Source organism: Hoplias malabaricus, unplaced genomic scaffold (genome assembly GCF_029633855.1).
Source record: "Hoplias malabaricus isolate fHopMal1 unplaced genomic scaffold, fHopMal1.hap1 scaffold_82, whole genome shotgun sequence".
Classification (NCBI taxonomy): Eukaryota; Metazoa; Chordata; class Actinopteri; order Characiformes; family Erythrinidae; genus Hoplias; species Hoplias malabaricus.
Window position 1 is genome coordinate 65,637 of NW_027101173.1, and position 23,960 is coordinate 89,596.

General features: G+C 44.8%; 2 protein-coding genes across 3 annotated transcripts; one reads left to right on the top strand and one right to left on the bottom strand.

Moving 5' to 3' along the window:
• Nucleotides 1-6,916: 6,916 nt before the first annotated feature.
• Nucleotides 6,917-17,282, bottom strand: asb7 (ankyrin repeat and SOCS box containing 7). Of its 2 annotated transcripts, none has more exons than XM_066659298.1 (5): nucleotides 17,132-17,282; nucleotides 13,035-13,122; nucleotides 12,418-12,671; nucleotides 10,508-11,113; nucleotides 6,917-8,339 (listed from the first exon to the last, which is right to left on the bottom strand). In XM_066659298.1, the coding sequence occupies exons 3-5, from the start codon at nucleotides 12,626-12,628 to the stop codon at nucleotides 8,200-8,202; spliced, it is 957 nt and encodes a 318-aa protein (XP_066515395.1). In that variant the 5' UTR covers nucleotides 12,629-12,671; nucleotides 13,035-13,122; nucleotides 17,132-17,282; the 3' UTR covers nucleotides 6,917-8,199. The 2 variants fall into 2 exon arrangements, with proteins under 2 accessions (XP_066515395.1, XP_066515393.1); XM_066659296.1 differs by lacking the exon at nucleotides 17,132-17,282 and adding an exon at nucleotides 14,975-15,250.
• On the top strand, nucleotides 17,222-23,807 carry lins1 (lines homolog 1). Its single transcript, XM_066659295.1, has 6 exons — nucleotides 17,222-17,515; nucleotides 18,092-18,181; nucleotides 18,990-19,131; nucleotides 19,766-20,344; nucleotides 21,428-21,614; nucleotides 23,021-23,807. The coding sequence occupies exons 1-6, from the start codon at nucleotides 17,222-17,224 to the stop codon at nucleotides 23,628-23,630; spliced, it is 1,902 nt and encodes a 633-aa protein (XP_066515392.1). The 3' UTR covers nucleotides 23,631-23,807.
• Nucleotides 23,808-23,960: the final 153 nt, after the last annotated feature.

Below are 23,960 nucleotides of genomic sequence, written 5' to 3' on the forward strand. Positions count from 1 at the left end.
TTCTCTGTGCTCCAGAGTCTTGCTATAATATTCTCTGTGCTCCAGAGTCTCTCTGTAATATTCTCTGTAATATTCTCTGTGCTCCAGAGTCTCTCTGTAATATTCTCTGTGCTCCAGAGTCTCTCTGTAATATTCTCTGTAATATTCTCTGCGCTCCAGAGTCTCTCTGTAATATTCTCTGTGCTCCAGAGTCTCTCTGTAATATTCTCTGTGCTCCAGAGTCTTTCTGTAATGTTCTCTGTAATATTCTCTGCGCTCCAGAGTCTTTCTGTAATATTCTCTGTGCTCCAGAGTCTCTCTGTAATATTCTCTGTGCTCCAGAGTCTCTCTGTAATAATCACTGTGCTCCAGAGTCTCTCTGTAATATTGTCTGTGCTCCAGAGTCTCTCTGTAATATCCTCTGTGCTCCAGAGTCTCCCTGTAATGGTATCTGTGCTCCAGAGACTTTCTGTAATATTCTCTGTGCTCCAGAGTCTCTCTGTAATGATCTCTGTGCTCCAGAGTCTTTCTGTAATGTTCTCTGTAATATTCTCTGTGCTCCAGAGTCTCTCTGTAATATTCTCTGTGCTCAGAGTCTCTCTGTAACATTCTCTGCGCTCCAGAGTCTCTCTGTAACATTCTCTGCGCTCCAGAGTCTCTCTGTAACATTCTCCACGCTCCAGAGTCTCTCTGTAACATTCTCTGTGCTCCAGAGTCTTTCTGTAACATTCTCTGTGCTCCAGAGTCTCTCTGTAACATTCTCTGTGCTCCAGAGTCTCTTTAACATTTTCTGTGCTTCAGACTCTCTGTAATATTCTCTGTAATATTCTCTGCACTCCAGAGTCTCTCTGTAACATTCTCTGTGCTCCAGTCTCTCTGTAATATTCTCTGTGCTCCAGAGTCTCTCTGTAATATTGTCTGTGCTCCAGAGTCTTTCTGTAATGTTCTCTGTAATATTCTCTGCACTCCAGAGTCTTTCTGTAATATTCTCTGTGCTCCAGAGTCTCTCTGTAATATTCTCTGCACTCCAGAGTCTCTCTGTAATATTCTCTGTGCTCCAGAGTCTCTCTGTAATATTCTCTGTGTTCCAGAGTCTCCCTGTAATGGTATCTGTGCTCCAGAGACTTTCTGTAATATTCTCTGCGCTCCAGAGTCTCTCTGTAATATTCTCTGCGCTCCAGAGTCTCCCTGTAATATTCTCTGCGCTCCAGAGTCTCTCTGTAACATTCTCTGTGCTCCAGAGTCTCTCTGGAATGTTCTCTGTGCTCCAGAGTCTCTCTGTAATATTCTCTGTGCTCCAGAGTCTTGCTATAATATTCTCTGTGCTCCAGAGTCTCTCTGTAATATTCTCTGTGCTCCAGAGTCTTTCTGTAATGTTCTCTGTAATATTCTCTGCGCTCCAGAGTCTCTCTGTAATATTCTCTGTGCTCCAGAGTCTCTCTGTAATATTCTCTGTGCTCCAGAGTCTTTCTGTAATGTTCTCTGTAATATTCTCTGTGCTCCAGAGTCTCCCTGTAATATTCTCTGTGCTCCAGAGTCTCTCTGTAATATTCTCTGTGCTCCAGAGTCTCTCTCTAATATTCTCTGTGCTCCAGAGTCTCCCTGTAATGGTCTCTGTGCTCCAGAGTCTCCCTGTAATGGTCTCTGCGCTCCAGAGACTTTCTGTAATATTCTCTGTGCTCCAGAGTCTTTCTGTAATATTCTCTGTGCTCCAGAGTCTCTCTGTAATATTCTCTGTGCTCCAGAGTCTCTCTGTAATATTCTCTGTGCTCCAGAGTCTCTCTGTAAAATTCTCTGTGCTCCAGAGTCTCTCTGTAAAATTCTCTGTGCTCCAGAGTCTCTCTGTAATATTCTCTGTGCTCCAGAGTCTCTCTGTAACATTCTCTGTGCTCCAGAGTCTCTTTAACATTCTCTGTGCTCCAGAGTCTCTCTGTAATATTCTCTGTGCTCCAGAGTCTCTCTGTAAAATTCTCTGAGCTCCAGAGTCTCTCTGTAATATTCTCTGAGCTCCAGAGTCTCTCTGTAACATTCTCTGTGCTCCAGAGTCTCTTTAACATTCTCTGTGCTCCAGAGTCTCTCTGTAATATTCTCTGTGCTCCAGAGTCTCTCTGTAACATTCTCTGTGCTCCAGAGTCTCTCTGTAATATTCTCTGTGCTCCAGAGTCTCTCTGTAACATTCTCTCTGCTCCAGAGTCTCTCTGTAACATTCTCTGCACTCCAGAGTCTTTCTGTAATATTCTCTGCGCTCCAGAGTCTCTCTGTAATATTCACTGTGCTCCAGAGTCTCTCTGTAACATTCTCCTATATTTCCATATTTAAGGAAGTGTATGAAATTTCAAATCCATCAGTGGGATTCTCATAACTTTGGGGAATAAGGAAAATTTGCCAAGAAGTATGGCCTAAACCTTTTTGTTTCCAAAATCAATAAATGCTGTGTGTGAATATGTAGTGGATATACATCTACTATTAATATCATAATAAATGTTAGACTATTAGTATATAACTATATAATATTACAGTTAACTGATGTAAATTGCTGGGATTATAATGCAGTGGCGCAGTGACACCAATAAGTCGAAGTGAAGTGGGAGTGGTGGTAGTGGTCTCTGGTGGGAAGCTGGCCTTTTGTGACCTGGTACGTTTTTCATCAGAGAGGAATATTTTTTTGATTAACCACGACTCATGAGCAAGTGAACATTGCAGCAGATGATAACTAACATCAGTTACCACATGCCTTATTAGACCTGGCCCAGTGTGTGACGTCCTAATGACACAGGGCAAATAGTTGTGGTGTATTCGGGTTTTAAACTGTTTGGTGGGAGACACAGTAGAACAAATGCTTATCTGCTTTAAGGCCACCTCTAGAGATGAGTTACTGACTCAATGTTTAAACACATTCAAATCAAATGAATAACTGTATTACAATGTTTAGGAAGTCCTGACCAGAACGTCCAGGTTCAGTGCTATTGCCCTTTTGGTTCTAATCACATTAAAGACCAGACAAATAAATAATCCACAACTGTTCGCATCTAGGTTCTTTCGAGCAGATGGAAGTACACACCATGGATAATGGAATTCAAAATCTGTCTGCACATGTTCACCGAGACAGAATCTGCCTGTATCAGTGTCACATGCATTTAAAAATAATACTGGATTCATAATAAACCACTCCAGGGGGCTGTTCCACAAAGCAGGGTTTCTCAGCTGCCAAGATATCAGCTCTTTTCCTATTGGACCGGCTTGCCTTAAATTATCTGGATAAACTCAGAAACCCTGCTTCGTGGAACATCTTCTAGAATACAGCAGCTTTGTTCTGAGTTTCCAGTTGTCATTTTTGTAAGGGCTCTCTGGGATGAATTGGAGTGACATTTTTGATCCAGAAACTGTTACAAATAAGTTAAAGCATTCCTGTGTCACACATAATTAGAATTCTCCGGCTCTTTATCATTTTATTGTAACTGTCTCAAAGTATTAAAGGGATCATCTACGACTGTGGGGAAACTGTTCTAAGCTCAGCGTTTTTTAAGGTGGATCTGTGTGTTTGAGGAAACAACTGTTGTTTGTACGCAACTGAAGTGTTACTCGTCTGTAAGTTTTTATTCGCAGTTTGAATTACCACAAAAATCCATTTGTAACTCAAGTTGTTTTGTAGCACTGTCGCTAATGCAGTTAGCCGTCTCTGGAGTCTGGAGACATTTCCACCTTAAGTGATTGAAAACAGTAAAAATAAGTCAAACCTTTGGAGCAGAAATAGAGCAGCATCCTCATGTCGGTTCATGCTTTTCAACATTTGGAGTTCTCTCCGTTGTCTAAAAAAGTCTAGATGACTGCCATGAACAGAGAGAGAGAGAGAGAGAGAGAGAGAGAGAGAGAGAGCGCAAAGCATACTGGACCTCACAGGGTGACACACACTCACATATTCACTCACACACTCACACCTACGGAAACTTTTGAGTCTCCAATCCACCTACCAATGTGTGTTTTTGGAGCATGGGAGGAAACAGGAGCACCCGGGGGAAACCCACACAGACACAGAGAGAACATACCACACTCCTCAAAGACAGTCACCCAGAGGAAACCCACACAGACACGGGGAGAACACACCACACTCCTCACAGAGTCACCCGGAGGAAACCCACGCAGACACAGAGAGAACACACCACACTCCTCACAGACAGTCACTCGGAGGAAACCCACGCAGACACAGGGAGAACACACCACACTCCTCACAGACAGTCACCTGGAGGAAACCCACGCAGACACAGAGAGAACACACCACACTCCTCACAGACAGTCACCCGGAGGAAACCCACGCAGACACAGAGAGAACACACCACACTCCTCACAGACAGTCACCCGGAGGAAACCCACGCAGACACAGAGAGAACACACCACACTCCTCACAGACAGTCACCCGGAGGAAACCCACGCAGACACAGAGAGAACACACCACACTCCTCACAGACAGTCACCCGGAGGAAACCCACACAGACACAGGGAGAACACACCACACTCCTCACAGAGTCACCCGGAGGAAACCCACGCAGACACAGAGAGAACACACCACACTCCTCACAGACAGTCACTCGGAGGAAACCCACGCAGACACAGGGAGAACACACCACACTCCTCACAGACAGTCACCCGGAGGAAACCCACGCAGACACAGAGAGAACACACCACACTCCTCACAGACAGTCACCCGGAGGAAACCCACAGACACAGAGAGAACACACCACACTCCTCACAGACAGTCACTCGGAGCGAACCCACAACCTCCAGGACCCTGTGACAAGCTATAAAACGTATTTGTTCACCTAATAATACCGCAGTACAAATACCCATTGTCTGTTGTGTTTATTTGACATCTACCTCCATTTCAGAAAACGCTGTGGATGGGTTCACAGACCCGTGTCTATGAGTGAAATGTAGATGGTTGGGTAAGGGTCAGATAATGACCTTCAAACTAATCACAGTGTGATAAAGCAGCCCACACCATTCAAATCCACGGCTGCTTTGCATGGTGCATAAGGCTTTGGACGAGCTGATGGGATCTTTCCTGTTCCGCTGAGATAGAAGCGCAGATGGGGATCATCCCAGGGTGTGGGCTACCTGTATGTGTGTGTGTGTTTTAGCGCTGCTAAGGACACTCCACCACAGCAAGACCTCAGAGCCGCAACAAAAGCCGCATTGTGCTGCGTGTCTGCAGGAACACACGGCCTCAGAGAGATGCCTTTGTTTTACAGGGTAACGTTACCTGTGATTGGATGAAAGATAGCGTGCCATGTTTTGTGTAAAAGGAATCCACAAATATATCAGCAGCTCTTCTTAGGTCACCTCAACTTCCCCAGGCCTGGCAGCGGACCCTTGGCTTAAAGAAAGCAAGAGGGTGTGTGTGTGTGGGGAAGGGACCTCTTTCATTTAGAAGCAGCATTCCTGGGAAAGTGAGAGAGGGAACGAGAGAGAAAGCTATACGTGGCCGTCCTGGAGAAAGTGCACTGATGCCGTGCCAAGCCGTGTCATTTAAGGTGTCCCATACATAGAGGAGCATATGACAGCACTGAGATCAGTATGGCGTGAGTGGAAGTGTGGGGAGGGTTTGTGAAGATGTGCCAGGGCTTTGTGGAGTGTGTGTGTGTGTGTGTGTGGATTGAGTGAGCTACCTTTGAAAGGGAGAAGCACAGTAAAGCTATGACTCTTGTTCATCAAAGAGACCGGACAGAGCAGTTACTAAACGCTGGGAAAACCAGAAACAAAGACGTGAATATTCATATTTATTCACACAAGGTTACATTTGTTTCTAGGCAAACAGCAGTTTATGTACATTCAGTAGTTGTGGCGAACGACTGCGGAAGACTTGAGGCTTAAGAGGATGGGAATCCAGCTTTAGCACTTTCTTCAAAATAAAAAATAAAATAAAAAGAATAGTACCCCACAGAAGCTCTGTGGAAATCAGCTTTGAAACAAAACACATTTTGGTAAGAAGCATTAACACTTACTTCTAGTCTAGTATCTCTTTCTCTCACACACACACACACACACACACACCGAATTCAAAGAGCCCAAACTCTATCTTTAAAAACCCCTGAATGTTTGCTCTGAAACACAACTCCACAACAACTTTCTTCATATTGTTTTCCTGCGGTTCTGAAATCCCAACTGCTTCAGAAACAGTGGCAGTGAAAGGCAGCTAGTGTTATTCCATCTGACGGGAAGAGCTCACATCCTCATCCACTCAGAGAGGAGACGGCGTCTGCTTTAAAACCCTCCCACGACTTTAGCTCGTGGTGCTGAGGAAACCAGGGCTGAACCGACTTTGTTCAGGTTTGAATTTAATTAGAAGTGACACAAACAACGACAGAAACATGTGCAGATATCCACCTCAACTCCACGTGAAGGCACAGCGTCATGTGGGTCTCTAGCAGGAAGTGTTCCGGTCCTGACCTCCTCCAAACACTAAATCTAACAGGAGGAGAAAACCGTAAATTCAACTTACATTTCACTTTCAGGTTCCTCACTGGCTCCAGTTGGACGTCGTCAGAAAACAGAACAGAACAGAAGCCACACGACGATTTTTCAAGAATTCAGAGCTTAAATAATAATCCTAGAAAAATATTTGCTGTACATATGACACAATTATATACATAGTGTAGTCCTCGTGTGTGTGTGTGTGTGTGTGTGTGTGTGTGTGTGTGGGGGGGGGGGGGGGGGGGGGTCATGAACTTCAGATGTGACTTCCACCTAATGGTAAAATTCACTTTCCCACCTTTTTACTTTCCTTTATTTTAATTTTTTGAAAATGAGCGCCGTTCCTCGTCACTGGGTCTGGACCGAGTGAAACATGGCAAAAGATGAGAACTTGAACTAACAGCAATAATAATAATAATAAAGTAATACAGTTCTGTGAAGAAGTCAGTTTGGAAATGATTTTTCTCGATGTAAATTGTTTTTAACGTTAAATAACGTGTAAATAAATAAAAACATGTCGGTCATCCCTCACCTAATCATCCAGGGCCCGGTTACCGAAGGTGTCGCCGCGTTAAGGTCATCGTAAACTGGTAGAGAGCGGGTTTATGACGTTCTGTTCACTCTATGATAACTTTTCACGATGACCTTGATGCTACATTTTTGGGAAAACTACTGGTGACAGTCATTTTTGACATTTAATGCATTCGACATGAATTTTATTAAAATATAAGAAAGCGACAAAGTAAAAATGATTTTAACGTTTTGTTTGTAGCCGTAGGTTACAGTCTGTAAATAAACAATGAGCGTAAACTACGTGCAGAACTCATCTGAACCCTTCCAATGAAAAACCATTCAAGAGTCTACATTTAAACTGAGAAATAAAGGGTAAGAAATGCCACAGATTCTTTAGTGATCACTTTATTACAAACAGAAGGCATCAAACCATGTCCTTTCAGGCTCAAGACTGTTTTTACAGAAGATTTCACTGCTAGGGCTCAGCAGATTTGACGTTAGATTTTTAGAGAGAAACTCATGATTTGGTCAGAGGCCTCTGAACTTTGAACTGAGAATACATTGTGGATTTGTTTAATGCCATAATCAGCACCTCATTTTATTGAATAAAGGACGGATGAATTCATATCGGACTTCGAGGATAAACATTTACGGTCTTTAAAAAGTACCCTATAATCACCTCAAATACATTTCCCAGACTTCTCCACAGCACTGTATTCACTTAAGTACAACTCTCAGTTGAATTTAATCCTGGTTTTTAAGCGTCACCTGCTGCTGAAGAGGGTCCAGAACTCGGTGGGAATTTTAAACAATAAAAGCACCTCGGAGCAGCGATGTTTTTGTTTGTTTGTGTAAAAAAAATCCAGTATTTAATGCAACAAAAACGTCTGGTGATGTGTGAGTTTCTGAGCCTCTGCAGCGAGGGGCACAGAGGGATGTTCCGTGCTCAACGTTCCCTTTAAGAACAGAAAAGACAAACCAGGCATGAGTTCTTAACGAAGGAACACTTGGAAAAGACTGAACCTATTTTTGTGTCTCGTGAGGATCGGGGAAGATGTCAAGATCCGTGACAAAGACATGAACAAACGATCAGCTTCAGTTCTCCCAAAGTGTCCGTGAGCCTTTACGAATCACAGAAACCTTCTGCAGCCCGAGGTCGAGAGTTAGAGTTTGCATAGTCCTTTACTAGAGTAAGATAAAAAGAGCCTGCACTGGTGTCCGGAGGTTCAGAGGCCTCTGTCAGACGTTGTCGAACTTGTGTTTTAAGTAGTCCTTAATGACTCTGGCAATGGGCAGATCCTCCAGAAACTTTAAGCTTTGGAGTCCTATGCATTGGCGGATCTTTATCCGGCACAGATCCTGCAGCGTCCTGGGCTGTCCTGGGGAGAGAAGAGGAGAGGAAGGGGAGGTGAAAATGAGCTGCAGACGAGCGCCCTTCAAAACCGATACAATATTGATAAGAGATAACTGTAAAAATCAGTAATAAGACCCCACTACAGTTCAATAACAAACACAGTCCAGGTCCAAAACATGTCAGAACCAAATGGACTGATTCTTTACGAGCAATTTAAGAGCATTTCTATTCTACAGCGTGCAGAAGCCACAAAAACGGAGATACGAGGTTTTATTCTGACGCGGATAAAATAAACGGTGGTTACACAAACTCAGCTGCTCTTTTACGAACTTTTAAAGCGAAAAATATATACATTATTATGATCAAGACGCAGTTTATTGTTTGGACTTATTTAGATTCTGTAAATAAACAGCGAGAGACGATTGTGTGTCGAAGTGTAATTTGAGCCCATTCAGTGCGAGACACTCACAAGTGGAATTCGGTTTTAATTTAACCCCGAACTTACGTTTACGCTGAAAAATAAAGCCCGATTCAGTGATGGCTTTATTTTCAAACAGAGGGCTTCAAACGATGTAAAGGCTCTTTGTTGCGTAGAGTTACGAAGATTGTCGATCATTTGAACTTTGCCTAAAGGACCCCAAAGTAAAACCTAATGTGCTTTTTTGTTTTCGTATTTTCCATCACTAAAAGGATACAAGCTTAAAAAACCAGAGCGTACGAACAGAAGAAGTGTACACTACTCATCAAGGGGGCGAGGGAAGACACTTGAGATACGAAGGTGAAAGCCTGCATCGTCCTGCCTCTGCTTCTCGTGCCCTAAACTCTCAGAGGATCCCAGGACCCTGGCTCTGTGCCCTCCTTTATCTGCCGTCTTGAAGATGTTAAGGGAGTTGGGAACGAGTTCCAGGACCGGGGCCCGAGCGCGGTTTATCGGCTCTAATGGCCCCTGTCCTGGCCCCGCACAATGTGGCACAGGCACAAATGAAGCCAGCTGGGAAAACCACTACAAAGGCCATCTGCAGACTCAGTGTACGGTCACTGTCTGGGCCTTATAATGGGGGAAGTTAATCTGCGCTGAAGTCCTGCACCTCAGTCACTATCTCTGAGACTTTCTTGGCTGAGGGACGTCCAAAAAGAGAGCGCTGAAATGCTGTTTTTATAATCGATAACTGGACTGAAATGCGATCGCGCTGATGCAGGGCGTTGAATGAATGGAGGGGGGGCAGACTGTGCAGTGCGTGTGGGGCTAAGGCAGGCTGCTTTGATACGGGGATATCAAAGTTGAACTGGAGCGCAGGAATGTGGCCATTGTTGTCTACCAGATCATTAGTGCTTCAGGTAACAGGGCTCGGCTTTCTCAGGCGCTGGATTGTTCGCAGAGGGAACGTAGCTTTGCGCTTGGGAGGTGACGACGATAACGCTGAAGTATGGACAGCCTCGGGCGGGAAAAAAAGAAATGTTCTATTGTTTCTCCAAGTATTAATAATATCTTCCTCTGTTAATAACATGCATGAGGAATCTACAAACGTTCTTTAAGAGACTGGGGGGGAAAGGAAAGGACGACCAACCCCCGGCCGCCTGCTTTCGGGTGATTGACAGCTGCCACATCCTGCATCAAAACACGGGTTTTATTTCCTACGCTAAATGTTAACGCAAATCGACGTGGTTTGAAAAGATGTTAAAAACTGCTACATTCAGAAAACCCTGACACTCTCTGCTCACAGCGAGGCACACACACAAGCGCCGGTTTAACCCTCAGTCTCTTCCTTCTCCACTCATTTTTTCACCATTTTTCCCCAGTTCTCTTCTTTCTCTGCTCTTATTTTACCTCCATTTTATCACGTCTCTGCTCCGATCGTCTCATTAACTCAGCATAACCCTGCCTTTCCCTGTGGCTCTGTCTGCACTCCACGAAAGGAGCAGCGCCAAATCAGAACGACTTGTTTTATTCTGGGCGGTCTTGTTTCATGGTGTTTGGGTTGGTGGGCTCCAGATCTCCAAATTAATGTGTTGTGCCTGGGGCGTTTCCACTGAGAGAAAGGTGTCACGGCACAAAACAACGTGTTTCTGTTTTAAAGAAAAATCTCCACTAAAACAGGACCTGTCCAATCAGGTGTCGACATGTTCCCCATCACAGCAGCCGTAAACGACATGCCACAAAACACACAAACAAAGCCGTTAAATTTGACCTACGTGTGACCTCCTGCAGGAAGTCCAGGCAGGGTCTGCTGTTGCCGGACATACTGACGGAGACGGCCACGGGGGTCTGGCCCTCGTAGTTGCGCGTGTTTGTGTCCGCACCGTAGGCGTAGAGCATCTGAGCACAGAGCACGTCGTCCCGCAGAGCGGAGAGGTGCAGCGGCGTCTGGCCGTCCTCCAGTCGGCCGAGGTTGGTGTCGGCCCCTCTCTGGAGGAACATGCGGCAGTACGAGTGGTTGCCCTTGATGACGGCGTAGCGCAGCAGGAAGCCGTTCTGGATGTCGATGTTGGCGCTGTGGTCCAGCAGGATTCGGACGCAGCTGGAGCGCTCGCGGATGATGGCCAGCTGCAGCGGAGTCGTGCCTTTGTCGCTCAGGGGGTCCACCTCGGCTTTGAACTCCAGCAGCAGCCGCACAAACGAGTCCCGGCCGTAGTGCGCCGCCACGTGTAGCGGCGTCCAGCCGTCGTTGCTCTTGGCGTTGATGATGTCACCACGGTGCTCTGACTCCAGCATAAGTCGGGCGATACGAGCACGGCCGTGCATGGCGGCGTAGTGCAGCGCGGTAAAACCGCCGATAAAATCCTTCACCGTGGGGTCGGCTGCATTAAAAACACACACACACAGATTAGCATTGAAGACAATGGATAGAGCAATGGTGACTCCATCAGTTACTGTTAAAGAGTTAATCCATAACTGAGGGGCATCGGGTGACAGTGAATCAAAACCGAATCCTGTTGTACACAAAAAAAAAGAACAAGTACAAACAAGTGCATCTGGTGCACGGGAGGTTCACTTCCAGTCTTTTATATAAAAGTAGATGCACCTTAAAATTGTAATACGTTTAAAGCTAAGCTCCTTTGACCTTCTCATAGCTTTAGCTGCAAATAAAACAGCAAAGTCTGAGGTGAAACTATGAAAAGAATAGAAGGTGCGGCCCCTGTTTTTCAGGCGACTGAGAGCTGAGACAGAGGCCATTTTCTTAATCAGTCTACTGTTGTTCTTTGATTACGGACAGTGAATTAACTCATGAAGCTTATAAAATACAGAGGGACTGCAGCACTGAAAAAATACAAGACTTCCTGTAACCTACTAACCTAGATTCACAGCGCCATCTAGCGGCGGGCAGGAATGTCCTCACCCTCAACTTAAACTACAGCGTCCCAAGGTAATGTTTATAGGTTAATGTTTGAAATGTTTGCCCGTTATTTAAAGTGAGTATTTCGACTACAAACTGCATATGACGAACTTGAATAAACACAACCAGCGACTGCAGAAATGATGTCACACCGAGAGCGGATTAGAGCTAATCACAAAATACTTCTTCCATCGCTTGTGGATTTTCTGTGGAACAGGACGGAAGATCCAGGGCCATTTTGATGAGAGCCTTTACTGAGGCAAGCCCTCGTCTCATAAACGCTGCCTGTCTGCTGTAGATGCGCAGACTGTGTGCAGTGACATTGACTGGCTGCACTTTCCTTCTGTGCTTGTGGTTTCATTCTCATTCTCAGACTGGGGTTTGCTGGAATGATGTGATTTGAGCCGAAGAACACATGAGTGGAGTGCACTTCTTGCTCAAAATCTCTGTCCATTATTAACGCCACACCACAAATGGCTGTGATTTGTTTTTTAACGATGTTAGCATTTTTAACGGAAGCTTAAGTGCGTTTAATCTGTGTGCTTTTCTCTCCAAACATTGATACTGTTTTTACTTGCTTTAGATGATTTTATCCAGAGAAAAATGTCTTATTCCTTTGAGGAAACAGCCTTGAAACATGTTGAATAATCTTTACACTCCACAATCTCACACTGTGGATTTTAGGCAGCTATCGCAGTGTAGGAAGAGTAAACCAGACCCGTCTAAACCACCACCCACAACCTGTTCTCCTGTAACCCGTGCTCATACCTCCGTGCTCCAGGAATACACGGACGCAGCGCTCCTTGCCCTTGGCAGCGGAGAAGTGGAGCAGGGTCCAGCCGTTGGCGTCTCTGATCTTGGGCGAGTAGCCCTGCTCCAGCATCTTACGAACGGTGTAAACATCGCCAGCTGCCACTGCCGCCTGAATCTGCAGCTCCTCCTGTAGCTCCGGGTTCCTTCTGCAGTGATGGTTCAGCATCCTGTCACATCTCGCAGTGAGGGATTCGGCCGCTCCTGGGATCCTGTCCACACAGAACAAGCGGGAAACACTCAGACACTTTTGGCTTCAACCCTTTAAACGTACGCAGCTGTGTCCACACTGAAGGAGCTCAGTTTGTTCATGTAAAGGGACGTCTACAGGGTTTGGAAATACAGCATGTGACAAACAGAGAACAAAATATGGAGACACACGTGTGTCATCTTTAAAGTCATCAAACTTTAATGAGGAATGGATCAATAGAAATGGTTTTAAAAAGAATATATTTACATTAAACTTTTTTTTTTATCCCTCTCATATTCCTGTGCTTTGTGTTTTTTTTAAGGATGTGAGCCGTTTCAGAGGATTTTTTCAGAAACAAATACCAGATAAAAGATGGGAAATTTACCCTTGTTTAATGTCTATCAGCTCTGAAAGCCCCTGGGTATTTTGGGGCCATTCTTCAGTCCAGTCCAATAGGCATCAAAGAGTAAACGCTGCAGAGACAGAGAAACACATGAACATCATCATCATCATCTGCGTGGGTTTCCTCCGGGTGACTGTCTGTGAGGAGTGTGGTGTGTTCTCTCTGTATCTGCGTGGGTTTCCTCCGGGTGACTGTCTGTGAGGAGTGTGGTGTGTTCTCTCTGTGTCTGCGTGGGTTTCCTCCGGGTGACTGTCTGTGAGGAGTGTGGTGTGTTCTCCCTGTGTCTGCGTGGGTTTCCTCCGGGTGACTGTCTGTGAGGAGTGTGGTGTGTTCTCTCTGTGTCTGCGTGGGTTTCCTCCGGGTGACTGTCTGTGAGGAGTGTGGTGTGTTCTCCCTGTGTCTGTGTAGGTTTCCTCCGGGTGACTGTCTGTGAGGAGTGTGGTGTGTTCTCCCTGTGTCTGTGTGGGTGTCCTCCCACAGTCCAAAAACACACGTTGGTAGGTGGATTGACGACTCAAAAAGTGTCTGTAGGTGTGAGTGTGCGAGTGAATGTGTGTCTGTGTTGCCCTGTGAAGGACTGGTGCCCCCTCCAGGGTGTATTCCTGCCTTGCGCCCTGTGATTCCAGGTAGGCTCTGGACCCACCGCGACCCTGAACTGGATAAGGGTTACAGACAATGAATGAATGAATGTCTCCTACAGCAACATAACGGTCCGTATTTTTGAAAAATTATTTATAATAAAATGTACATATTTACGCTTTCAAATGTACACAGTCCATATATGGAAACAACTGTTAAACCACGCATTTTTAATGTACAGCTTTTGTGATGTCACTAAACATGCAGTGTGATTTGTAGCCGGGAGGCCATCATTTGTGAATCTGAATATAAAAGTGTGTATGATGTATGCACTCCAGCATCTGACACATATAACGGATATATTTTAACGATCAGAACATTTAATTTACCTCTCTATCACAATTAAAGCATAGTCTGTAATTAATAATGCTTCTAAAATAAATAAGGTTTAGAGAGAACACCCCCCTTTTTCCAGCAGTAAATAATGGGTCTTAACGAAACGCATGGCCTGCTTTGTTCAAAATACCACAATGATCCAACACAACAGCAGTGTCCCTGCACTCAAGATCCTCAGAACACTGTGAACACTCCTGAACAAGCGAGTGTTCTATAACGTATCCTTTCAGCTCAGACACTACTGTTACACACTGTGTTTATCGGACCATATCATGGATAAGGCAAACTAATTTATCACAACATCGACAAAGTATTGACAAACGTAACACCTCTACAGCTCCACTGATTATTCTAGAGGATAAAGAAAAGATGAAGAATGGAAAGACGTGTAAAAATGGATTAGTACTGACTTGGTACAAATAAAACACACAAATATCTTGAAAGTGGAAAAGGAGGGAAAGATAAAATAGGAGGGATATATAAGCAATAAGTCCTTTACTGGCAGCTTCTGTCAAAACCAAGGACTCCAGTGCATTCAGACCTTTGTGTTGTTGATATTTGAACAGCATTTAGAGAAAGGATTGAGTACTTCTCGAATTAAAACCTATTCATAACAAAACCCAGGCTCTGATAGTCACTCTGATGCTGTTTAATACAATATTTGTATATAATACTCAACCAGTGCAGTATTCTGAGCAAAACTGAGGTCTACGGCAGCAGAGACAAACAATGAACTGTTACCGTTAGCTGCTGCTAGCATTAGTCTGTCCACTAATGATCTTCACTTCTGGGAAAGTGCGTCTTTCTGTTTTCACTCCTACACCCGGACTATATTCATCTCCAACTTTAAATGTCTAAGAGAAAGTCTCGGGTTCTAAGAAAGGCCCAGTTCGCACAGGACAGCATCAGAAATGCAGATAAATTCGCTAAAGCTAACGTTAACTTACCCCCAGCGCTAATGGTCCTCTGCCCGTGGTCTTTAGCAGCAGCTCTGTCTATAATAACTATTTCCACAGCCTTTAAACACTCACAAATTCTCCGGAATCAAAGCTTCTCGTTCATTAAACTGAGTCGGGTCATCTGGGGCAGAACCGGCGGAGAATAATGCAACATAAAACCTTTAAACCTTCAAAATCACTGCTAAAATACAGCTAGCTCGCTAACTAGCCTCCTCTTCGAGCTCTAGGCTGTGTACCAATCAGAAGCGGAGAATTTGAGCTGTCAAACCAGTGGCCTCGTCTCAATAAGAACACTCTTCGCACTCTTTTCACAACGTACCCTAGCTCTACTACTCTGAAGTCCCCTCCAGCCATTGAATAAAGCCCTTAAAAATCATCCGTGTTCAGAGATACAGAGGTGATTTAGAAGAATACAATTTTATTTAAAAACAAAACATGCCTTAAAAGTGTCGCAGATTTAACGTTACAATTTCTAAATTACACTCAGGTCAATGAATCAGTGAAATACAATCAGTCCCTAGCTCTATGTCCAACTACCCTTCAGTTACTCACAGGCAGCCTGAAAGCCCCGCCCCGTGATGGGATTGGTTCCTGGTTTGTGACATGTGAAATCCCTGGCTGCATGAATCCATGTTTTTCAGATTGTCTTTGGAGCACTGCAGTTGATGTGGAGATGTTTAATAATAGCTTTTGAATGCTTATTTCACTCATGATTCGTTTTCTGTAATCTACATTAGCACACCACACACATGCTAACAAGGTGGCTCAACAGGTAGTGTCGCTATCACACAGCTCCAGGGGGGTTGTGATTTCAAGCCCTGCTCCGGGTGACTGTCTGTGAGGAGTTTAGTGTTCTCCCTGTGTCCGCATGGGTTTCTTCCACTGTCCCAAAACATGTTGGTAAGTGGATTGGCAACTCAAAAGTGGCAACACACAGGGCAATTTTTTTTTGAGTTGCCAATTCACCTACCAACGTGTGGTAGTGTTTTTGGACTGTGGGAGGAAACCGGAGCACATGGAGGAAACCCACGCAGACACAGAGAGAACACACCACACTCCTCACAGACAGTCACCCGGAGGAAACCCACGCAGACACAGAGAGAACACACCACACTCCTCACAGACAGTCACCTGGAGCGGGACTCAAATCCACAACCTCCAGGCCCCCACAATAAAACTAATAGAAATGAAATTAGTAGAGAAAGTAGTGATAAAAAAACATGGCGTCGCACAAAAAAAAACACTAAATACTTTGCTGAAAATATACAGAAGCTTAAAAATAGTGCCATAGAAAACCATAGAAAATACTCGTCCTATCTACTAGCGTGCCTTAGATAGTGTACGAGTGTGTAGGAATCAAGTGCACGGATTGGAACAGCACCTTTTACGTTTGAGACAGATCGCCGCCATGGATTTCAAAACAGAGCTGAGATCTGGAGCAAAAATATAAAGCTCAGTTATAAATGGGTTTAAAAATCCAAAATACAGGAGAATGGAGCGATTAACGGAGTCATAAGAAAATTCGGTGATTAAATAACGCTCTCTCTTCGTTTAATTATTCTTAAGAGGCTTTTAAAAAAATAAATCGTTGGTTCCACCTTAAATAGTACAGCAGCTAATTCAGACGCAGGCTCGATTTAAGGTGGAACGGAAAATTTGAAAAAGAAGTCTTGTTTTCTAGCTTTGGTTGGGTTTAAACGCCATTCTGCTTTTGAATATTTCACTGATAACAATGTAAATATGCGGTGAAATATTGATATTATCAAATAAAGTGTTATTATGTGCTTAATGATTATAGTTCGCAAACTGAGTCTTATTTATTTAAAACTTATTTTGGAGATTATAATGTTGAAATTACACGAGAAATTATATTAGAAAATGTATTTATTTCACGTTTGTGGTCAAGTAAAAACACCAGCAAAATAAGCGAAAAATAAGAAAATACATAAATGGACTGAGAAAAAAATAAAATAGTAATTATCATTTCACAACAACAACAACAACAACATAATAATAATAATAACCTGGGTTTGAGCCAATATTTAATCATAGCATAATATGTGTCGTATTTCTAGATATTATTGCATTTCTTTCTGTTTATTATTATTTAACAGTATTGAGTTTCATCTAAAGTTGATTACTCACTGAACCCTGGATAAAGACACTGCATCACCAGCCTTTTCCTCATTTGCTTTTGTCCAGCCTCTCAGGCCCTGATCTGTGGATTAAGTGAAGATGGAACACCCAGATTTTCAGGCATTGTTCACAGCTTTAAGGGCCAGAGACATCCCTGGAGTGACCAGTGAAGAACTGGCAACCAGAATCAAATCAGTCATTAGCCAATCTTTACAGCCTCTGAGTCCACACCGTGGTGGAAGTAAAGAAACAGACTCCGCCTGCCTGTGTCTCACTCTCATTGGACAGATAATTGCAGCGCTCTCTTCAAAAAGTTTGCTTCCTGATGCCAGAACCTTCTATGAAGCTGTGATGAAGACGCTGTTTGGACCTGCTGATCTGATGTCAGAACTTGTGAGTGGTTTGTGTCTCTGTGCTGTTGGATTTTCTCACTCAGAATTAAAACACAACAGTGTCCATCAGGATGTAATTACTGTTTTATGGCTCTCAATGCAACAGCAGGCGGGGACTAATAATATCAGCAAAACATAAACCGCCATGTTTCTCCCTCATCTCCAAGATGACTGGGACAGAGAGAGGGCTCCACGTGTTTCATAAACTGGGTGCATGTGCCCTTGTTTAACATGTTTAAGTTGCTGGACATGTGGATGTGAGTATTGTGAGGTCACAAAATGACTTCGCAGTTCTCCAGTTATACACACAGGTTTGTCTCAGAGTGGTTGCCAAATCCTGACAGTGGTTTCCATTAAAAAAACAGTAAAAGAGAGATGCTTGGGAAAGTCTGAAAAAAGGAACTGTATTTTTTTCATGTGTTAAACTGTGTAGCCTCTTATTTATTACTGTTTATCAGTGAGACACGCATCTCAGTTTTTAAGGAAATTACTAAAGATTTATTGAGAGGAAACCTGTTGACTGTGTTTTTACTTTGTGTTTGATTCTCTAATGTCTCACCTTCTCTCGTTGTTGTAGGTATCGCTCCTAAACTCCCAGGACAGGCTACTGTCCCATTTAACCTCAAAGTGTGTGTCGTCGGTCGTCCTCTATGACCTCTGTAACCACGTAAGTGTTATGCTAGTGTGAAACCAGTTCAGGGGTGTGTCAGAAGTCAAAGATGCAACATTCGTTTTACTTGAGATATTTCTGAGGAGATTCATTCATTCATTCATTCATTGTCTGTAACCCTTATCCAGTTCAGGGTCGCGGTGGGTCCAGAGCCTACCTGGAATCATTGGGCGCAAGGCGGGAATACACCCTGGAGGGGGCGCCAGTCCGTCACAGGGCAACACAGACACACACACACACACATTCACTCACACCTACGGACACTTTTGAGTCGCCAATCCACCTACCAACGTGTGTTTTTGGACTTTGGGAGGAAACCGGAGCACCCAGAGGAAACCCACGCAGACACAGAGAGAACACACCACACTCCTCACAGACAGTCACCCGGAGGAAACCCACGCAGACACAGGGATCATGACAGCACGGCGTTTTCCAGTTACAGGAATTCTAAAATTTAACATTACGAAACAAACATAAATCACGTTAAATAGGACATGGTCAAAACAAAACAAGAACAAATACATAATAAAAACATAAAATCAAGCTTGGGTTTTACAGTTATAAGAGAACAGACGTTCAAAACAAATGAGTCAAGGACATTGAGGAAATTGAGGTAGCATCAACCACGCTGGCAGTGATAGAGTTATCAGCAGTGCTCATAATTCAGCATCTAGGCAAAGCAGAGAACACGTGGATCAGACGAGATCAGACCAAACTAATCAATGGGGATATTTAGCCGACACTGGCCTGATGCTAATGAGTGAATGTGGTCATCTCTAAGATCTGTTGTTGTTGTTTGTTGCAGGGTGATGTGAACACTGTGTGGAAGGCCACTTGTGCCGAAACCTTTCAGAAGTCCGCTCCTAGCCATGCGCTGGACACATGCCTTTGGTCACTAACAGAGGTTATTAAAGGAGTTCTGAGAGGAGACTGTACGAACAAACAAGGTATTCACTTCCTGTGAGCATTACAAACAAAGCGATACTGAGGCTACACTCACATTACGAGCCTTATTTATCGTATTTGGCCTGTGTTTGTCTGTTATGTCAATGAATCTGTCCCCGTAAACACCACTATTCTGCTTCTGACGTCTGTCCAATCACAGTGCTGGACCCGTGTTTATGTGAGAGCGCAAAGATGAGGTTAAATGTGGCAAAAGAGACACAACAAATGCAGAGAAATAAGAGCACTGAATAAAAACAGAGAAAACAAGAACGGAGAAGAAGGAGAACTGAGCAAAAACGGCTAAAACCAGAGCTTCTGCTCCTCGCTCCTCACTGCTGTGCGCTCGGGGTCGGGGTGAACAGCGAGCGGCTCATTATCATTTAAAGGAACAGGGGCTGAAAGCGGGCGTTCTGAACAGGGGCTGTTTACACAGGGGGAGAACACTGCTGTGGGGCTTGGGGTCGGGGGGAATTTAAAGTCACATGCACTGAGACCAGCCATTCTGAACAGGGCTGTTTAGAAGGGTGTAAACGTTGCTGTAGTGTTTGATCCTTGTGGTATTTTGACCATTACGATTTGGAAATGTACTGTATTTGAGTAAATGTAACTTGTTTTTACAAACTCATTTTTCTCCAGAGATCCTGACAGAACTGCTTGCGGGTTTGGAAGCGCCTCTCGATTCCTTGTACTCAGAAGTCCTCATTCGAGACAAATGTGCCCAGACTCCGACAGACGAGCGTGACCTGGACGTCAGCGTGGGGACCCTGCTGGACCTGCTGGAGGCTCTCTGTGCTGCGAGGCTAAGGTTCGGCCTCTGTTCTTCCGCTCAGAGACTGCTGTTCTTCCACACCTCCGCTCTCCTCCGGCTGGTGCACTCCGGGTTAAAGTACTGTGTGAAGAAGCGAGTGTTGCTGTTACTGAAGAGGGCCATGGTCCAGAGGCCAGGAGAGGACTGGAGGTTAGGGGAAGGTCACTCTGCTGTCCAGGGGGATGAGTTTTTGAGCGGTGACATGCTCTCGTTGGCTGGCTCTGTGCTGCAGGGGGTTAGTGACGGCTGGCTTAGGAAGGTGTATGTCAAACCTCAGCCCAGTTTCCTCGGTGGAAGCAGAGAGATGTTTCCAGAAGCTGAGGGGAAAGATGCAGTGATGCTAAGGGCCCTGAGCCTCGTTGTGATCAAGAGCCTGGAGATCGTAACAAAACACCCAGACTTCGGAGGTAATTCACTCACAAAACCATAGCTTTGTGCCTCTGATCATTTTGTTGTTTATAGATATTTGTTATTAAAGATTGTGTTCAGAGTTTACACCGCACCTCGTACCTTCTCATAGTCCATTTAAAGCAACTCTAGGTAGTATTTTGACCTTAAAATTATAGCTTCAAAATCATTGTGAAGCTCCACTGAGCTGTAGTAGGGAGAACAGGGCCTCTGTCGTTGCTACTCTGGGCTTAGCACTGCAGAAACGGCACTATGTAACTTTTGGAGGAGGGTAGGAAATGCCGTTTGTAAAAGTGAATTACACTGTAATCTTACCTAGTGTTCCTTTAATGTTTAATTCAGTAATCTTGAGCTCTGGGCCCTGGGATGGTCAGCCCATGTTTCTGAGCACACCAGTAGCACACTTACTAAGGGCTTCTTGGAAGCTCCACATCCTTTCAGACCCTGATTTCCCCCGCAGTATTACAATATAAATTAAAAGGAAAATGAGTATTTTTCTAGGAGGGGCCTACACTGAAGGGCCCCCACACTTTTTGGGGGCAGCCGTGGCCTTTAGGTTAGAGAAGTGAGCTTGAGGCCGGAGGGCCCCGGGACTGGCAAGAAAAATAATTAATTCCCTAGCTGAAGAAAGGGACCTACCCCCAAAACTGTTCCCCTGGCACCAAGGTGGTTGGCAGCCCCCTGCTCCGGCTGTGTGTGTGTTCACTGCCCCTAGTGTGTGTGAAGAATTGCTCACTACTGTGTGTTCACTTTTACGGAGGGGTCAAATACAGAGAAGCGATTTCCCCAAGGGGCTCAGTAAAGGTGTTTCTTCTTCTTTTTCTGTAATAGATGTGGGGTAAAGCACTGTAATTTTACACATTGCAGTTATATGTTTGAACAAACGTAATTAATTAATAAAAGTGTTTTTGCATATAGTTATACCTTAATCAAACACAAAAGAGTGTCTTTAACCTCAAAGTGTTATACCTGGATTTTGCATTTGAAGGATACTTTTCTGAAAACATGCAATTTCAGGGTCTCTCCAGAAGGTGGCAGCCTTTTCTACGCCATCACACCTCCTCTCTTTTCTACTGTTGTAGGAGCTGACCGTGCTGTTGATGTCCAGCGGTGTCTGTTAGAGCTGCTGTCCTTCCTGCAGGAGCATGTGGGTCAGTTGAAAGCAGAAGCTCACCTTTGCTCCTGGATCTCGCTGGTGTTTGGCGAACAGGACGATGACATGATGGAGGCAGCCAAAGCTTTGACCGCCTTATATTTATGTCACAGAAGGTATTTGTATTTTTTTATATGTTTCTTACATTTACCTCCAATATAAACAGTTACTAAAAATATCATCAATCTAGGGCAGGTAGGTGTCGCAGTCACACAGCTCCTGGGACCTGTAGGTTGTGGGTTCGATTCCCGCTCCGGGTGACTGTCTGTGAGGAGTGTGGTGTGTTCTCCCTGTGTCTGCGTGGGTTTCCTCCGGGTGACTGTCTGTGAGGAGTGTGGTGTGTTCTCCCTGTGTCTGCGTGGGTTTCCTCCAGGTGACTGTCTGTGAGGAGTGTGGTGTGTTCTCCCTGTGTCTGCGTGGGTTTCCTCCGGGTGACTGTCTGTGAGGAGTGTGGTGTGTTCTCTCTGTGTCTGCGTGGGTTTCCTCCGGGTGACTGTCTGTGAGGAGTGTGGTGTGTTCTCTCTGTGTCTGCGTGGGTTTCCTCCGGGTGACTATCTGTGAGGAGTGTGGTGTGTTCTCTCTGTGTCTGCGTGGGTTTCATCCGGGTGACTGTCTGTGAGGAGTGTGGTGTGTTCTCTCTGTGTCTGCGTGGGTTTCATCCGGGTGCTCTGGTTTCCTCCCACAGTTCAAAAACACACGTTGGTAGGTGAATTGGTGACTGAAAAGTGTCCATAGGTGTGTGAGTGAATGTGTGAGTGTGTCTGTGTTGCCCTGTGAAGGACTGGCGCCCCCTCCAGGGTGTATTCCCGCCTTGCGCCCAATGATTCCAGGTAGGCTCTGGACCCACCGCAACCCTGAACTGGATAAGGGTTATAGATAATGAATGAATGAATCATCAATCTACTTGGAGACATAATATTGACCAAATAACAGCAGATTATTTAATAGTGTGCTGAAGTCCTTAAAGGGGAACTCCACCAATTTTTGTAGAATTCAGCGGTCGATGTGTCAGTGAAGTCACTCAGTGTGGTTTGGTGTAAAATGCTCCTGGAGAAACAGCTCCGAGTTCTCAGCAGTGGTGCAGACAGAAAGCAGGGTCTATGCCCCGCAAGTGCAGCATTTTATTTACTCCCCGCAGGCACCTCTGTAGCTGCACTGTGTCTTTGGATTTCTGTGTGGTAAATCTAACAAAGTCCATTCTGTGGAGACTAATTTGCTCTATAACTCCCTGCATGTGTTACTCCTCCACGAATGAAACTTTCTCTCAAAGACAATTGCTAATCAATGTCTCCGGCGTCATGCTGTGAACGTAACTACTTCTGTAATAACTTTGATTGACATTAAGCCCCCTTCTGACGTCTGGTTCCTATCACCACCTTGTTTCTCTGGAATGGAGCAGTTGATATCCACTCTCAAGGGTTTTAAATCTTCTGCCGAAATTTGTCTAAATTGGTGGACGTCCCCTTTCCACTGAACTGAGTTGTGAACTGAAACAGCAGCGTATTTCCTTGTCTCTCTTCAGTGTGATTCCCTCTGGTCCTGAGGCGTGTTCCTGTGGCTGTAACCCCCACTGTCACTTCATCCTGCTGCTCCAGAGCGTCTCCTTTGACCACACCGTCCTCCTGGACTTCCTCATTTCTGCTGAAACCTGCTTCCTGGAGTACTGCGTTCTGTACCTCAAGCATTTACGAGACAACCGACAGGGCTTTTCTCGTTCCTGCTCTCGCATCGAAGACAAGGGCTGGGCTTTTAGAAGCTGCGAGACTGGGAGGACTCCTCTGTCCCTCGGATCTGCAGCTTCTCTTGAAGGAACATCAGGAGCATCTCAGGCTCGTGAAAGACACACCTCAGTCGGCTCGCGTCCACGACTGGTGGACTACGGGAGCTCAGAGGAGTCTGAGGAGGAAGGAGAGACGGTTCCAGATCTCCACACAAAGAGGAAGACTGAGGAATCGAGAGCAGATTGTGATGTGAGAGTGGTTTCCACCAGATCTCTGCTTGAGAAGGTTACGTTGTGTCTCTCTGAGTTAAAGGCAGTTATCACCAAACTTCACAGCAGAGGCCTTTTCCCCTACAACCCGGCATCACTTCTTAAACTACTGGTGGCTCTTGAGGCAAAGCGCCAGTCGTGAGGCCAAAGAGTAAAGGGGAACTCCACCTAGTTCCAGAATTCACCATGTTTTAGTGGTTGAGACGTGAGCAAAATCATTCGGAGAGGTTCTAAATGTTCACGCTGATATTTTGATAAATCAGTGGTATTCCCTCCCAATTTTTCAACAGAGATTATATTGAACACACTGTCAAATAAATAAATAAATAAATACGTTTTCGAGCCTCTTTTATTGTGTTAATATGCCATCAACTCCTCACAGCAATGTTTCAGTACTATTTTAAAGCCTTCCCAAAAGAGTAGAGACTGTTACCACATGTTTTCTGAATTCAGCTTCCTGCACACACTTGTT

Excerpts from the sequence above, each read along its gene's own strand:
- asb7 (XM_066659298.1), bottom strand. The coding sequence starts at position 12,628 with ATGCTGAACCATCACTGCAGAAGGAACCCGGAGCTACAGGAGGAGCTG. Across the intron at positions 11,114-12,417 it reads TGTATTCCTGGAGCACGGAG|CCGACCCCACGGTGAAGGAT; the intron begins GTATGAGCACGG and ends TTTTTAATGCAG. Across the intron at positions 8,340-10,507 it reads CTTCCTGCAGGAGGTCACAC|GACAGCCCAGGACGCTGCAG; the intron begins GTAGGTCAAATT and ends TTCTCTCCCCAG.
- lins1 (XM_066659295.1), top strand. The coding sequence starts at position 17,222 with ATGGAACACCCAGATTTTCAGGCATTGTTCACAGCTTTAAGGGCCAGA. Across the intron at positions 18,182-18,989 it reads TCTATGACCTCTGTAACCAC|GGTGATGTGAACACTGTGTG; the intron begins GTAAGTGTTATG and ends TGTTTGTTGCAG. Across the intron at positions 20,345-21,427 it reads AAAACACCCAGACTTCGGAG|GAGCTGACCGTGCTGTTGAT; the intron begins GTAATTCACTCA and ends CTACTGTTGTAG.